This window comes from Moschus berezovskii, chromosome 23, assembly GCF_049115385.1.
Source record: "Moschus berezovskii isolate FMDL1 chromosome 23, NW_MosBer_1.0, whole genome shotgun sequence".
NCBI lineage: Eukaryota > Metazoa > Chordata > Mammalia > Artiodactyla > Moschidae > Moschus > Moschus berezovskii.
The window spans coordinates 42,841,523-42,855,497 of record NC_142482.1 but is presented as its reverse complement, the minus strand read 5'-3'; the positions used below and the strand labels follow the sequence as shown (position 1 = coordinate 42,855,497).

The following is a 13,975-nucleotide window of genomic DNA, read 5'->3' as shown; positions in this document are numbered from 1 at the left end:
TTGTTGTCGTAATAAATTGCCACAAATTTTGTGACCTAAAACAAAAATAAATTTATTATCTCACATTTTTGTAGGCCAGAAGACCATCATGGGTCTCATTGGGCTAAAATCAAGGTGGGTGCAGACTGTATGCCTTTCTGGAGACTCTAGAAAATAATCTGTTTCCTTGCTCATTCAAACTGTTGGCAGAATTTAGTTTCTTGCAGTTGTAGGACTGAGGTGGTCATTTCTTGCTGGCTGTCAGCCTAGGGCTCTTGCCTGCTTCTGGAGGCTCCCACATTCCCTACCTCCTGGTCTTCTTCCTCCATCTTCAAAGTAGTAATGGCAGATTGAATCCCTCTCCATCTTGGAATCCACCCTGGATCTTCTTCCACTTAATCTCTTTTGACTCTTCTCTTTCTTCCCATTTTTAAAGAATTTATGTAATTAGGTTGTGTCCATCCAGATAATCCAAAATAATCTCCCTATGAATCCAGGATAATCTCTCTACTTTAAGATCCATAACCTTTTTGCCATGTAATGTGTTATAATCAGAGGCTATAAAGATTATGGTGTGAACTCTTCAGCCTAGCACACATAGCCATGGCCTCGCTCACTCTGAAGGAGGCCTCTGTTCTGTATATACTAAGGGCCTCCATGATTGGAGATTCATTCCCGTGACTCAACGAGAGTGACTCTTTTTGGAAATTTAATCTGTAGTTCTTCATTCAATTACTAGACTCAGGTATGTATGTAAGTATCCCTTTGCAGAAAAGATGATTCTCCCTGTTGATGATGTCTGGTGAAATTTCTACTGATCTCATCTCTTAGTTCGGGTTCCCCAAAAGCTGACTCTGTGTCAAGGACTTTGTGTCAGGTTGTCTGTTTGAGATGTAATCGCAGGAAACGCAATGGGGAGGCCTCTCCTGGTGATTACAAGCAACGCCAAAATCTTTGGGGAAATCTCAAGGTTTCAAAAGAAAACGAAAAGTATCACGCTTCTGAAAAAAAGAAAAAGAAATTATTAAAAGGCTCTGCACTGCTGCAAGTCACTCCAGTACTCTTGCCTAGAAAATCCCATGGACGGAGGAGCCTGGTAGGCTGTAGTCCATGGGGTCGCTACGAGTCAGACATGACTGAGCGACTTCACTTTCCCTTTTCACTTTCACACATTGGAGAAGGAAACGGCAACCCACTCCAGTGTTCTTGCCTGGAGAATCCCAGGAACGGGGAAGCCTGGTGGGCTGCCGTCTATGGGGTCACACAGAGTCGGACACGACTAAAGTGACTTAGCAGCAGCAGCAGCAGCAGCACTGCTGTAAGATTTCAATTCCTATACTGTTTCTGTGTGTTCTGCCCAGTAACTGGTGAGAAAGCAAGCTCAGGGATGCCATTGGCTGGCTGACCCACAGCCGGCTCTGAATCATTCATTGAAAATCTTGTGACTTTGTGATCACCAGGCGGACCGGAACCCGGGGCCCGCAAGCCCCACGCCGCCACTAACAGGAGGGAGGAGAAGAAAAGTTTTTTTCTCCGCTTTCCGGAGGGTGGTGAATGTGCCCCTGGGCGGGTTTAGGGGGAAGAGGGACAGCCAGAAAATCATTATCTGAGCGGAAGGAGGAGAAAAGAAAACGCAGAAGTTCATTCTAGAAGGTAAGAAAGGGAGGGGTTGCGCGACCTCTCGAGGTGGGGCAGAGGGTGGGAGGCGGTAGATGGGAGGCACAAAACCCAATAAGGGGAAAGGCGGGGACCCGGGGAGGGGAGGCTTCCGGGGGCGAAGGTGGACTTATCTTGGCGTCTAGCCTGAATCGCTGGGAGGAGAAAAGGGAGGGGGGGTTTGGAAGAGTATCAAGTGACGTCTGAAGAAACTCAACTCTGGCGGGAAATTGAGCCGAGGAGAGGGGAAAACTGCCTTCCAGATCGCTGTATTGTTGACATTCCGTGCAGTGTTTAAAGGATCAATCTATCGGGAAATACCTGAACCGGGAGTCGAAGGGGGCGGCCCAAGACAGAAGCTGGGGCGCTGATGATACCAGCACGGGTTACAGGAAAGTATGACCTAGATCAGAACTATGGTGACAAGTCTTCTTGGCTGATTCTCCACGTCTCCCTAGGTCTCCCGTCGCTGCCTCTCCGGGTGACTCCTCTTGGATGCTTATGGAGCCAGTTGCTTCTCTGTATTTTTCCCTGTCAGGCTTCCTTCTCTTCTTCCACCTCCTCAGCTCGTTTGCACCGGTCTCAGGTAGGGGTGTATGCCACTAATTCCTATCAACTTTTCAGAAAAGAAAATCAACACTTAAGTCTGTAAAGGGTAAAGAAGGGCTGCAGTTGTGCTCACTCACCATTTCATTCTGCATACAGTCATCAAATGGATCACAGTCATCAGATGGATCCCAGCGCACTCCAGTAGCAATCCAGTGAGAGCCAGAAAGGCAAGCTGTATATGTACTTAAAAATCCTTAGTAGCTACATTTTAAAAAGGAAAAGGAAACCAGTCGATGAAGCAAACTTTCATAAAACATTTTAACTCCAAATAACCAAAGTATTATTATTTAAAATTTTAATTAATGTAAAATATGAACAATGAGATGTTTAGCTTTTTTATTCTAAATTTTCAAAATTGTGTGTCTTTTACATTACAGCACACGCCAATTGGGACTAGCTAGTGGCGATCACAGTGGACAGCTAGAGTTTATATCCTATACCGCAGGCACTGTACTGGTTTGGGAAACAGAAGAGAACCTCTGTGAGCTCAGGGTTCATGAGGGGTGATCAGGGTAGGCTTCTCAATGTGCTGTTCATGAAGCATTAGTATCCCCAATAGACACCCCTACTAGGTGTTTTTTGTTTGTTTGTTTTTTTACTACCGACCAGCCACATCTCTTGGCCCCCAGAATCCTCAGCCCAGGAAGCTCCTGTGGGCTTAGAGAACATGTCTGTCCCCTGGAACACCCAGTTCCTTTGCTGTCTCAGTGAGTTGATGGCTGGTGCCCTTGTCTGATTCTACTGCTTTGTGTAACAGTCCAGTTCACTGTCCTGGGACCAGCTGATCCAATCCTGGCCATGGTGGGAGAAAACGCCACGTTACGCTGCCACCTGTCACCAGAGAAAAATGCTGAGGACATGGAGGTGCGGTGGTTCCGGACACAGTTTTCCCCTGCGGTGTTCGTGTACAAGGGAAGGCGGGAGAGAACAGAGGAGCAGATGGAGGAATACCGGGGAAGAACAACTTTTGTGAGCGAAGCTATCAGCGAGGGGAGTGTGGGGCTGATCATACACAACATCACCGCCCACGAAAACGGCATCTACCGCTGTTATTTTCAAGAAGGCAGATCTTATGATGAGGCCATCATGCACCTGACAGTGGCAGGTGCGTGCTTTCATTTTGTGAGGTTGCTTTTTCACAGCCTGACTCTTTGGGAAAGTTTTTCTCTTCACTCCAAGCCCCCTGCAGATCAGGGGATTTTGCGCCTAGAATTCCCTGTAAACAGGGAGGGTGGCTTTTCCCTCCTCAAGGACTCACTGAATGGGTTTGCTCTGCTACTGTGGGTATCAGCTCTTGAGACACACCCAGCTGTCATCTTGAGCAGGGGCAAGTGCTTAGTCCCTGCATATTATCCTTATGCCTACTTCTGAGAAATCTCTAAGCATATGTCTCAGTAACATGTTTTAGAAATAGACATTTTTATTGTTAAATAGAATTTGTTGTTGTTTAGTCCCTGTGTTGTGTTCAACTCCTTGTGACCCCATGAACTGTAGCCTGCCAGGCTTCTCTGTCCATGGGATTTCCAAGGCAAGAATGCTGGAATAGGTTGCCATTTCCTTCTCCAGGGGACCTTCCTGACCCAGGGATCAAACCTGCGTCTCCTGAATTGCAGATAGATTTTTTTGTCACTGAAACACCTGGGAAGGCCCATTATACAGAGTACTCGTGCAGAAAAACTCGTAGAAGATTAACATACAGATTACTGAATTATTTTGAGCTACAACCACTCCTCATATCAACAGATAGCATGCTGCCTTCTACTGACAGTGTCAGTTTGCTAGGGCTGCCATGACAAAAGGCCACAGACTGTGTGGCTTAAATAACAGAATTGTGTTTTCTCACAGTTCTGGAGGTTGTTAAGTCCAAGATCAAGCTGTCAGCAGGTTTGGTTTCTCCTGCAGCCTCTCTCGGAGAAGGCAATGGAAAATCCCATGGGCGGAGGAGCCTGGTAGGCTGCAGTCCATGGGGTCGCTAAGAGTCAGACATGACTGAGCTTCACTTTCACTTTTCACTCTCATGCATTGGACAAGGAAATGGCAACCCAGTCCAGTGTTCTTGCCTGGAGAATCCCAGGGACTGGGGAGCCTGGTCTGCCGTCTATGGGATCGCACAGAGTCGGACATGACTGAAGCGACTTAGCAGCAGCAGCAACAGCAGCAGCCTCTCTCCTTGCTCTGCAGGTGGCTACCTTCTTGCTGGGCCCTCACCTGGTCTTCCGTCTGGGTCCTAATGTGGCCTTTGCTCTATGGTTGTGAATTTCTTGTATCTCTGTGTGTCCTAATCTCTTTTTATAAGGACTCTAACAGATTGGATCAGGGCCTACCCTAACAGCCTCACATTGACTTATTTACCTCTTTAAAAGCCCTGTCTCCAAATACAGTCATGTTCTAAGGAACTGGAGGTTAGGGATTCAGCATAAAAATTTTTCAGGGACACAATTCAATTCATAACATGCCGTTTCTCAAAATCCCCAGCTAAGACAGGTTCTTTGGAGTAAAAGTGCTGTATAATAAATGAGAAATATTTATCTTCATCCTAAATAGATACTACACATTTGTTTTGCAAAGTGTTTGTACCAATGTACACTCTCACTGATCATATAGGATGCTCCACACCATTTTCATGAAGTCCAAAGAGAAGTTTTTCACATGTGACTTCAGTCTATCTTTTTTCTTTCTAGCAAGTTATTTTCCATGACTGTGAGGGTCAAACACCATTCTTGATGCTTTTCACTTCCTCTCCCTTCCCCGCTTTTTTCCTTGGGACATATCACCATCTTACATAGTATGCATTTTACTTATTTATCCAGATTATTATGTCTCTTCCACGAAAATGTAGTTTTCATATAGGGTTGTTTTCTCTTTTGTTCTTGCTGTATCCACATCTTCAGAACTGAACCTGGAACATAACAGATGCTCAGTAAATATTATTGAAGGAATAAATGAATCTGCTCCATAAAGCTGTAAGTGGTCATCACATCATACCTGAGCTATCTCTATTCTAAGCCTGAGATCTATTTTATTTCTCACCTTTCCCCACGAGCCTCTTACCAGTCCGTGTTTTTAATCATCTTTGACATATGCTTTAGTCAGGATTGTTGAGCTTATGCTCTGGTCCAAGCAGCCCTCAAATTTTAGTAGGTTAAATCAACAAAAATCTATTTCTGACACATGAAGTATATCCTTCATGAGTCTGGTGGGGCTCTACTTCATACAGACCTGCCTGGAACTTTATGGTTCACCTTGGCAGAGGGGAAGAGAGCTTGGCAAATTATGGTAAACACGACCCTGGCTTGGCCTACCCCACTCTGATTTGAGTCGTTGTACAATTTTTTGTTTGTTTTACTGTTTTTTGGTTTGGTTAACTGGCTGGCTGGTTTTGTCCTTAGATCTGTTATCTCATCCTTGCCCTTACTAAACCCCCCGAAACGTTTTGTAGGATTTCTTCCCAAGTTACTGAGTTCTTTTGAATCTTATCCCACTTCAGAGTTTCCATGCCAGCCTTTCAATCCGCCACTAGTTTTTTTTTATTTTCCATCTTGAAAAGATCAAATTGAGGAAGAATCAGTAAGACTTAAGTGAGGTTTAATTTTGTCTTTGGTATAATATGTGGAAGGTAAATATCTCTGAATTGGGGCGTAAGGCCTGGCTTTGCAAGCTAGCTCTCTCAATTCTCCTAAAAACCAACACCTCCGTTTGATTATCAGATAGCTATGGTGATGTGAAGCCCCTAAACCAGGAGAAGAGAGACAGTGCCTTGAAGTCAAAAAGTTTCTTAAAATTCTGCCAGCCTGGCAGGTTTCTGTCCTTATTATATTGAGCTAAAACTTCAAGAAGCCAGAGCTGCTGAGAAGTCCTCTCAGGGCAGAAAGTGAAAGCCTAAACCTGTTTGTTTCTGATCAGAATGGCCACACCCACCCAGAAGTGGAAAATTAAAATCTCTAGCTGAAGCAATCAGTCAACAAACATTTATTAGGAGGCAGATAGATGCTTGTTCCTGTGATGGAATCTGTAGGGAGAGCCCAAAGAAGAATGCAACGTAAGCATTTCCCCTCAGAGATCTCACAATTTTTTTGCACATGCTGGCCTCCTGGTGTTCTCCAAAATCAAAGTTTTCTTCTTTCCTTTTCTCCTTACTGTCTTCTTCTTTCCTTCCTTCTTCCATCCCTCCCTCTTTCTCCCTTCACAGAAGAGAGTGCATGGAATGTGCCTAATCATTTTTTCTGGACACCAGCCTCTTGTTTTCTTGCCTCTTCATCACTAAGAGCTGCTCTCCTAAGACACTTTGGCTAAGACACCATTACTTCTTTCACTGAGCCCTGGTCTCTCTCCCCAGGCCTGGGCTCTAAGCCCGTTATTGAAATGAAGGGTCACGAGGATGGAGGCATCCGGCTGGAGTGTACATCTGCAGGGTGGTACCCACGGCCCCATGCTGTGTGGAGGGACCCTCATGGTGAGACCGTGCCCCCCCTGGAAGAGGCTTACACTGTGAGTGCAGATGGGCTCTTCCTGGTCACCATGGCTGTGATCATCAGGGATCATTCAGTGAGGAACATGTCCTGCTCCGTCAGCAACACCCTGCTCAACCAGGAGAAGGAATCTGTGATTTTCATTCCAGGTTAGTTCCCTGCTCTCTGGAGGCTCATTTCTTTCTTTCCTTTTTTTTTTTTTCTGGAGGCTTATTTCATGGAGGCAGGATGCTCGGCAGACAGATTGGAGCCCAGCAGGGGGATGGGGAGGTAGGGCTCTGGGGTAGAAGGATCCTGAGCCCTGAAGAGCTGGAAGCTACAGCTGAGCTGAGGCCTCTCCTTGTCATAAGAGAAAAATCAAATTGTCTCAAAACACAGGGGTAAGAAGCCTCCTTAAGGGTAAATCTGATAGTTGTTTGATTTTTTTCTTTTTTTCCCCCTCTTTCATGGTCCTTATACTGCAGCAATTTTCAAACATTTAGAACAGTCCTAAAACAATGAACGGTGGTGTGGGTGGGTAATGTCTGCTGAAGCCCTCCCTTCCTCCCCATGATATTTCCCAAAGGACAGTGCTGAAGAAAGTCTATCTATAGACATTCATAAATGCATTAAAGAAGTACTAAACAAGTATCGCGTATGTTCAAGGTACTGTTCTCAAAATCCAAGATAAATCAGTGAACAAAATACAAGAAGATGCCTGCCCTCATGGGTCTCACATTCTAGAACAGCAGAGGACAATAAGTGAAATCATTAATTAAAACAAGGAGTGAAGTAATTAAACTGTGGACTGTATCAGATCGTGATAAGTATTTTAGAAAAATATTAGGGAGTGAAGTGACAGGGAGTGTTAGGGACATGCGTGCGTGTGTGCTCAGTCGCTTCACTCATGTCCAACTCTGTGACCCTATGGACTTTAGCCTGTAAGGCATTGTAATTGTAAATGGGATGATCTGGGAAGGCTTCAGGGGAAAGGTGGCCATTGAGGAAATGAGGAGCAAGCCATGCGCAGATTGTTTGAGGACTGAACAAGCCAGATGAAAGGAACAGCATAGCCCAAGGGCTAAGGCAGGAGCTTATCTGGCAGTTTTCAAAGACCCCCTAAGACAAATACATGTTCGAATGAATTGAGGCTAGGGAGAGTTGGAGGAGATGAATCCAGAGAGGCCATGGGTCTGGATCCTATGGGACAGTGTATGCCGCAAATGAACTTTGGCTTTTAGTCTCAATAAGATAGGAAACATTGCAAGGTTTTGAGCAAAGAAATAACATGATCTCACTTAGGCCACTGTGCTGACAGACAGCAGAAGGGCAGAAGGTATGGGCAGAAGCAGGGAGGAAGGTATTTTAATGTTCTAGGCAATAAGGGATGGTCGCTGTGCTGATTCTATATGGCTGGTTAGCTTTTAGTCAGCCTGGTCCCACCCATGGTGACTCGCTTTTCTGTCTGCTGAGCCCCCCGTCCTGGCAATCACTGCGGGGTGAGCCAGTGCAGAGTCGAAGTTTCCTTCCCTAGCTGGGGTTTCTCAGAGAGAAGCTGGTGGAGCAGGGACCTGATGGAGCTCTTCAGATCTGTGGCCCGAGGGGCTCTCATCCTGGAGCTCCTCTTTCTCACTAAATAGGATTTTTGGGCTCCCTTTTCAGAATCCTTTATTCCCAGAACATCTCCCTGGATGGTGGCCCTGGCTGTCATCCTGCCCTTTCTGCTTCTCCTCATTGTTGGGAGCATCTGTCTCATCAAGAAACTCCAGGTGGAAAAAAAGATTCTGTCCATGCAAAAAGAGGCTGAAAATGAAGAGAAAGAAATTGCACGTAAGGAACTGGGGAAAGAACGTGTGGAAAAAGAGAAAGAACGCCAGACAAAAGGTAAAAGAGTAGGAGGACAGTTCACTGTCATAAAAGACACAACTCGGACAGCTAAAAGCCTGGGAGACAGAGAGGGCATGAGTAAACCAGCAGCAAGGGCTTGGAACTCTCACACCCTAGTAATGAATCCCTCAGACCTGACTTTCTTCCACTCTGCAAATGCTGCATCCATTTACCTGGCTACATGTAGCCCTATGTTGTTGAACAAAAGCAAATCTAAATAAGTACTGAGAGTATCTAGCCACCTGATCATATTATCATTTCTGGTATCTTGACAGTTCCCTAGGCACTGGGGGAAGAGGGTGGTGGTATTCATAGAAAAGATCAACTTTTCATTATTTAAGACAAACTCAGATTTTCTTAGTTCTTCTCTTAAAGACATTCATTTGTTTCTATTTCTTTTCCAGAGCAACTTCAAGAAGAATTGCGTAAGTTTAGCATTTCCTGAACTACTCCCTGCATGATTTGTATTCTGCTCAGTTAGCCATTATCTCATGAAGCTCATCTCTCTGCCTGTCCCATTGCAGGATGGAGAAGAAGCCTCTTGCATGCAGGTGAGCGCCTCTAACATTCCCTGAGATCCTGAGCTTTCTCCCCACCAGGCAGCCAACACAACACATTAGAGGAGCAACGGGGCCCAAGGCTGGCTGGGGAAGCAGGAGCCTGGGGTCAGTGCACTAGCAGGATCCCACCCAGTGTTGGGTTCTATCTCTGCTGTCAAGAACACTCCACAGGTCTTAACCAATTCTATAGTTTACTACTGACCATCCTTTCTTTTTTAGAATAATTTCATCCATGATCTGGAGAAGGCAATGGCACCCCACTCCAGTACTCTTGCCTGGAAAATCCTATGGACAGAGGAGCCTGGTAGGCTGCAGTCCATGGGGTTGCTACGAGTCAGACACGACTGAGCAACTTCACTTTCACTTTTCACTTTCATGCATTGGAGAAGGAAATGGCAACCCACTCCAGTATTCTTGCCTGGAGAATCCCAGGGACAGGGGAGCCTGGTGGGCTGCCGTCTATAGGGTTGCACAGAGTCGGACACAACTGAAGCGATTTAGCAGCAGCAGCAGCATCCATGATCACCAAAGGTCTACCATACATGGTGAGTGAGGGAAGTCGCTCAGTCGTGTCTGACTCTTTGCGATCCCATGGGCATAGCCCGCCAGGCTCCTCTGTCTGTGGAATTTTCCAGGCAAGAATACTGGAGTTGGTTGCCATTTCCTTCTCCAGGGGATCTTCCTGACCCAGAGATCAAACTCGGGTCTCCTGCATTGCGGGCAGATTCTCTACTGTCTGAGCCACCAGAGAAGCATAAACATTCAAGCTGCCAAAACCCAAGAAACCATACATAGTAGAGCCCCCCAAAAGTTACATTTTAGTAGCCGTTGTTCTTTGAGTCCTGATAAATTTGAAAGAAGACAATACTGACCTAGTTGTCTCTAACGTGGGGAATGGTATATAGACTACACAGTGGAAGAACCATGTGTGGGAAAGGCAGTGAACTTTCCAGGCCTGGTTCAGGGGTGTGTAGAGGCCAGAAATGCCTTCCAGCTCCAAGAGAGCACTGATATTCTGTGTATAGGGGAGGGGATATGGGCAAGAGAGAAAGTACAGGGTCCAATGACCTGTTCCTAGTGAGCACTTTTGAGTTTTATGATGTCACCTTCTGCTCAAGAGCATCAAAAATCCAGCCTTTGCTGGATCCCACAGCACTCAGACGTTTCCTCTTTCAAATTTCAAAATTATCACAGTCAGACATATCAATTTCGAGAAAAAAGAAAATCATTTTAACACAATTGTTTTGTATTAGATGTTGACTGACTAATAGTAACTGCCCAAAGGTACCTGCAGAGACAGCTGCAGAATGTAAGGGGTCTGAAACATTTCTTATATCCGGACAGGTCATAACTGTAGTCATCACACCCATGTTATTAAAGCAAAATGGATGGATATAGTTTCCCCTACCTTTTGCCATACTTACCTCTCAGGCAGCAGGATGACTTTGGGGGACATCATCTTCCTTTTTTAGCCTCTGAAGGGTGCCCTTGTTAGTCATTTAAATCAGCTGTCAGCAGGTTAAACCAGTAGGACACAGATGACCATGTAGGGAAAAATCACCCTTTATCACCCTTATCTGTATAGGGAAAAATTGGCCTTACTTGCTTGATTGGGGGAGGGGAAGAGGACCTCTTTGCTAGTTTAAGCCAAGTGGGAAACTTTATTCTAACTCGAGCCCCAGAGATCATATATCTTGAATAGAAAAGCTGACAGATCTGAGAACTTTGAGAGAAAGTGGGAGCCATTCATTTCAGCTCATTGGCTGAACTTTCTGTATTTCTTAGAGCCCCAGTCCTCCTCTACCCAACACAGAGCTCCTGCCACTCAAGAGAGAGAAGTGCAGACTCAGACTCAATTCAGTTCTATCTGTGAGCTGCCTGGGATCTGGGGTCAAGGGGTTTTCATGGAAAAGGCTGTTACCCAGGGGATCTTCCCCAAGCTTTCTGGGATCTCTCAGGGGACCAGGAGTCAGGTCCTGGTCTCAGGATCTCACAGTCTTGTGAGATCCCAGGCCTAAACCTGAGATTTCCTCTGCAGCTGATGTGGTCCTGGACCCAGACACCGCTCATCCCGAGCTGTTCCTGTCAGAGGACCGGAGAAGTGTGAGAAGGGGCCCTTCCAGGCAGAGCGTGCCCGACAACCCAGAGAGATTCGACTGTCAGCCTTGTGTCCTGGGCCTGGAGAGCTACTCCTCAGGGAGACATTACTGGGAGGTGGAAGTCGAAAACGTGATGGTGTGGGCTGTGGGGGTTTGTAGAGACAATGTAGAGAGGAAAGGGGAGGCCCTCCTGGTTCCTCCGAATGGCTTCTGGACCCTGGAGATGTTTGAGAACCAATACCGTGCCCTCTCCTCCCCAGAGAAGATTCTGCCGCTGAAAGAGCGCCTTCACCGGCTGGGCGTCTTCCTGGACTATGAAGCTGGAGATGTGTCCTTCTATAACATGAAGGACAGGTCACACATCTACACATGTCCCCGTTCACCCTTCTCTGGGCCCCTGAGGCCCTTCTTCAGGCTGGGGTCCGATGATAGCCCTCTCTGTATCTGTCCATCGTTTAGGGGGGCCCAGGGGGTCACAGTGCCTGAGGGGGGCCTGGTCCTTCACAGGGCAGAGACTCACCACAACCACCAATTCCCTGGTCTCAGAGCCAGGTAGGGAAACCCAGGCCACCTCTACTACAGCACCGCCTGGAGGAATACCATCCTCCTTCTGTCTGGTCACAGGAGAGTCTCCCCTGGGGTTCCCCTGGACATGTCTTCAAGCCCCAGAGCATGTGTCTCCCTCATTAGGCTATTGCTTTAGTAACCTGTTGCATGTAACCATGGGGCAGGGGCCAGTCTCAGGAACACTAAGTACTGCCACATGGCTCCCAACCAACAAGTAAGTGTGAGAAAGTGACAGGCAGAGAACCAGCTGCTTTAACATCGGCTGACTCATTCAGCCTGAGACTGGAATTGACATCAGATACTGTGGATCTGGGGTTTCCCTAATAGCTCAGTCGGTAAAAAATCCACCTGCAATCTGCTGGAGAAGGGATAGGCTACCCACTCCAATATTCTTGGGCTTCCTTTGTGGCTCAGTTGGTAAAGAATCCACCCGCAATGCGGGAGACCTGGGTTTGATCCCGGGGTTGGGAAAATCCCCTGGAGAAGGGAAAGGCTACCCACTCCAGTATTCTGGCCTGGAGAATTCTGTGGACTGTAAAGTCCATGGGGTCACAAAGAGTCTCAGTCACACGACTGAGAGACTTGCACTTTCACTCTCACTGTGGATCTGGGGCAAGGACAACGAGACATACTGGGATGTAAGAGGGGCAGGGAGCCAGAAATGGAGGTTGGAGATGCAGGAAGTAAGACAGAAGGTCCATTTCTAACCCACCCCCAGGATTTCCAGAGCATACAGTAAAGCTCCACAGGACTAGATTCAGGACGATCTAGGATGAAGGAGGATGAAGGACAAGGATGCATCTGGGCCTGGCCTGGCCTGGCCTGGCTTAGGTGTCCCTACAATAAACAAGGCGTCAGTACTTTGTTATTGTGTGTGGCCTAAGGTTTAAGGTCCCAGATGAGCAGATAAGCATTGGAAGTGGATCTCAAAGTTCAGGTTCAGTGAGGAGAGCAGTGCTTTCCAGCTTTTTGGCCTCAGGATGCGTTTAGACACATGAAAATTATTGAGGACAGAAAAGTGCTTTTGCTCATGTGGGTTATATCTATCAATATATGTGGCATTAGAGATTAAACTGAGAACTTTTTTAATGTATTTATTAACTTATATTAAAAAAGGAACAAGTCAGTTATAGGTTAATATGAAAAACATGTTTCAGGAATGATCACTATCTGTTGTTTGCAATGTAAAATAAAGTTTATTGAGAAGTGTGGTATTTTTTAATGTTTTTTTGCAAATCTAATGTCTGGCTCCTAGAAGGCAGCTGGATCCTCACCATCTGCCTCTGTATTCAATGCTGGAATCACAGGTCATGGAGGCTCTAGAAAGCATTATCTACACTACTGAGAGAATGAAAGGAAAAATAACAAATAATATCTTAGTATTATTATTATGGAGCTATATTAACTTTGTAGACTCAAAATGTAACAGAGATTGTCCCCCCCAAATATCTGTAAAACATCCTTTGAGAACCAGGATAAAGGATCCTGGAATTGAGTCACGCATTTAAAATTATGGCATAAATCGTAGTATTTTGGACTTTATGTAATTCGGCCATCCAATTGTAAAACTTGGCTGAAAAATTTAAAAGATACTTAAAAAGTTCAAAATTGTATTACTGCAGTTCCTACAGTAAACAAGGTGTCACGATGGACACGTTCTAGACAAAACCTGAAGCACTGAACTTCAAGTGATCGTTGAGATGGAAAACTGGTTTATTAATGTGCATGTGTTTTATTTTTGGTGCTGTTGACATGATAACATTTGAGCAGTTTTAACTAAAAGCACCAGATTGCGAGTCAGGAAACAAGTGCTACCAATACCTGCCTGTATTAATCTTAGAAAAGTTACAGCTCTTCAGTGTTCTGGTATTCCATAAAATAAGACTTTGAGTGGGTTTGCATATCTTTTATTATAGTTTGCAAAACACTTTTATTTATTCAGTATCCTTCCTTTCTCATAAGAAATATACTGATCCCCATTTCACAGTGAAATACTGTGGTCTAGCAAGTTGAAGTGATGTTTGTTGTTGTTTAAGGAAAATAGAGTTTTCATTCATACTTTTTAAAAAAATTGTCTCATCTTTAAGGTACCTTCTAAACATAAAATATAGATGTTTTAAGTATTTATTGAAACTAAGTATGAACCCAATGCTCTGCCAGTCACTGTATA

General features: G+C 45.5%; 1 protein-coding gene across 3 annotated transcripts; it reads left to right on the top strand.

Moving 5' to 3' along the window:
• Nucleotides 1–166: 166 nt before the first annotated feature.
• Nucleotides 167–13,016, top strand: LOC129543691 (butyrophilin subfamily 2 member A2-like). 3 transcript variants are annotated; one of them, XM_055406948.2, is made up of 8 exons: nucleotides 167–1,632; nucleotides 2,094–2,221; nucleotides 3,002–3,349; nucleotides 6,581–6,862; nucleotides 8,355–8,522; nucleotides 8,984–9,004; nucleotides 9,104–9,130; nucleotides 11,178–13,016. In XM_055406948.2, exons 2-8 carry the CDS (start codon nucleotides 2,131–2,133, stop codon nucleotides 11,792–11,794), a joined length of 1,554 nt encoding a protein of 517 aa, XP_055262923.2. In that variant the 5' UTR covers nucleotides 167–1,632; nucleotides 2,094–2,130; the 3' UTR covers nucleotides 11,795–13,016. The 3 variants fall into 3 exon arrangements, with proteins under 3 accessions (XP_055262923.2, XP_055262922.2, XP_088687573.1); XM_055406947.2 differs by having other exon boundaries at nucleotides 169–1,632; nucleotides 8,355–8,576; XM_088831447.1 differs by lacking the exon at nucleotides 167–1,632 and adding an exon at nucleotides 2,341–2,411 and having other exon boundaries at nucleotides 1,746–2,221; nucleotides 8,355–8,576.
• Nucleotides 13,017–13,975: the final 959 nt, after the last annotated feature.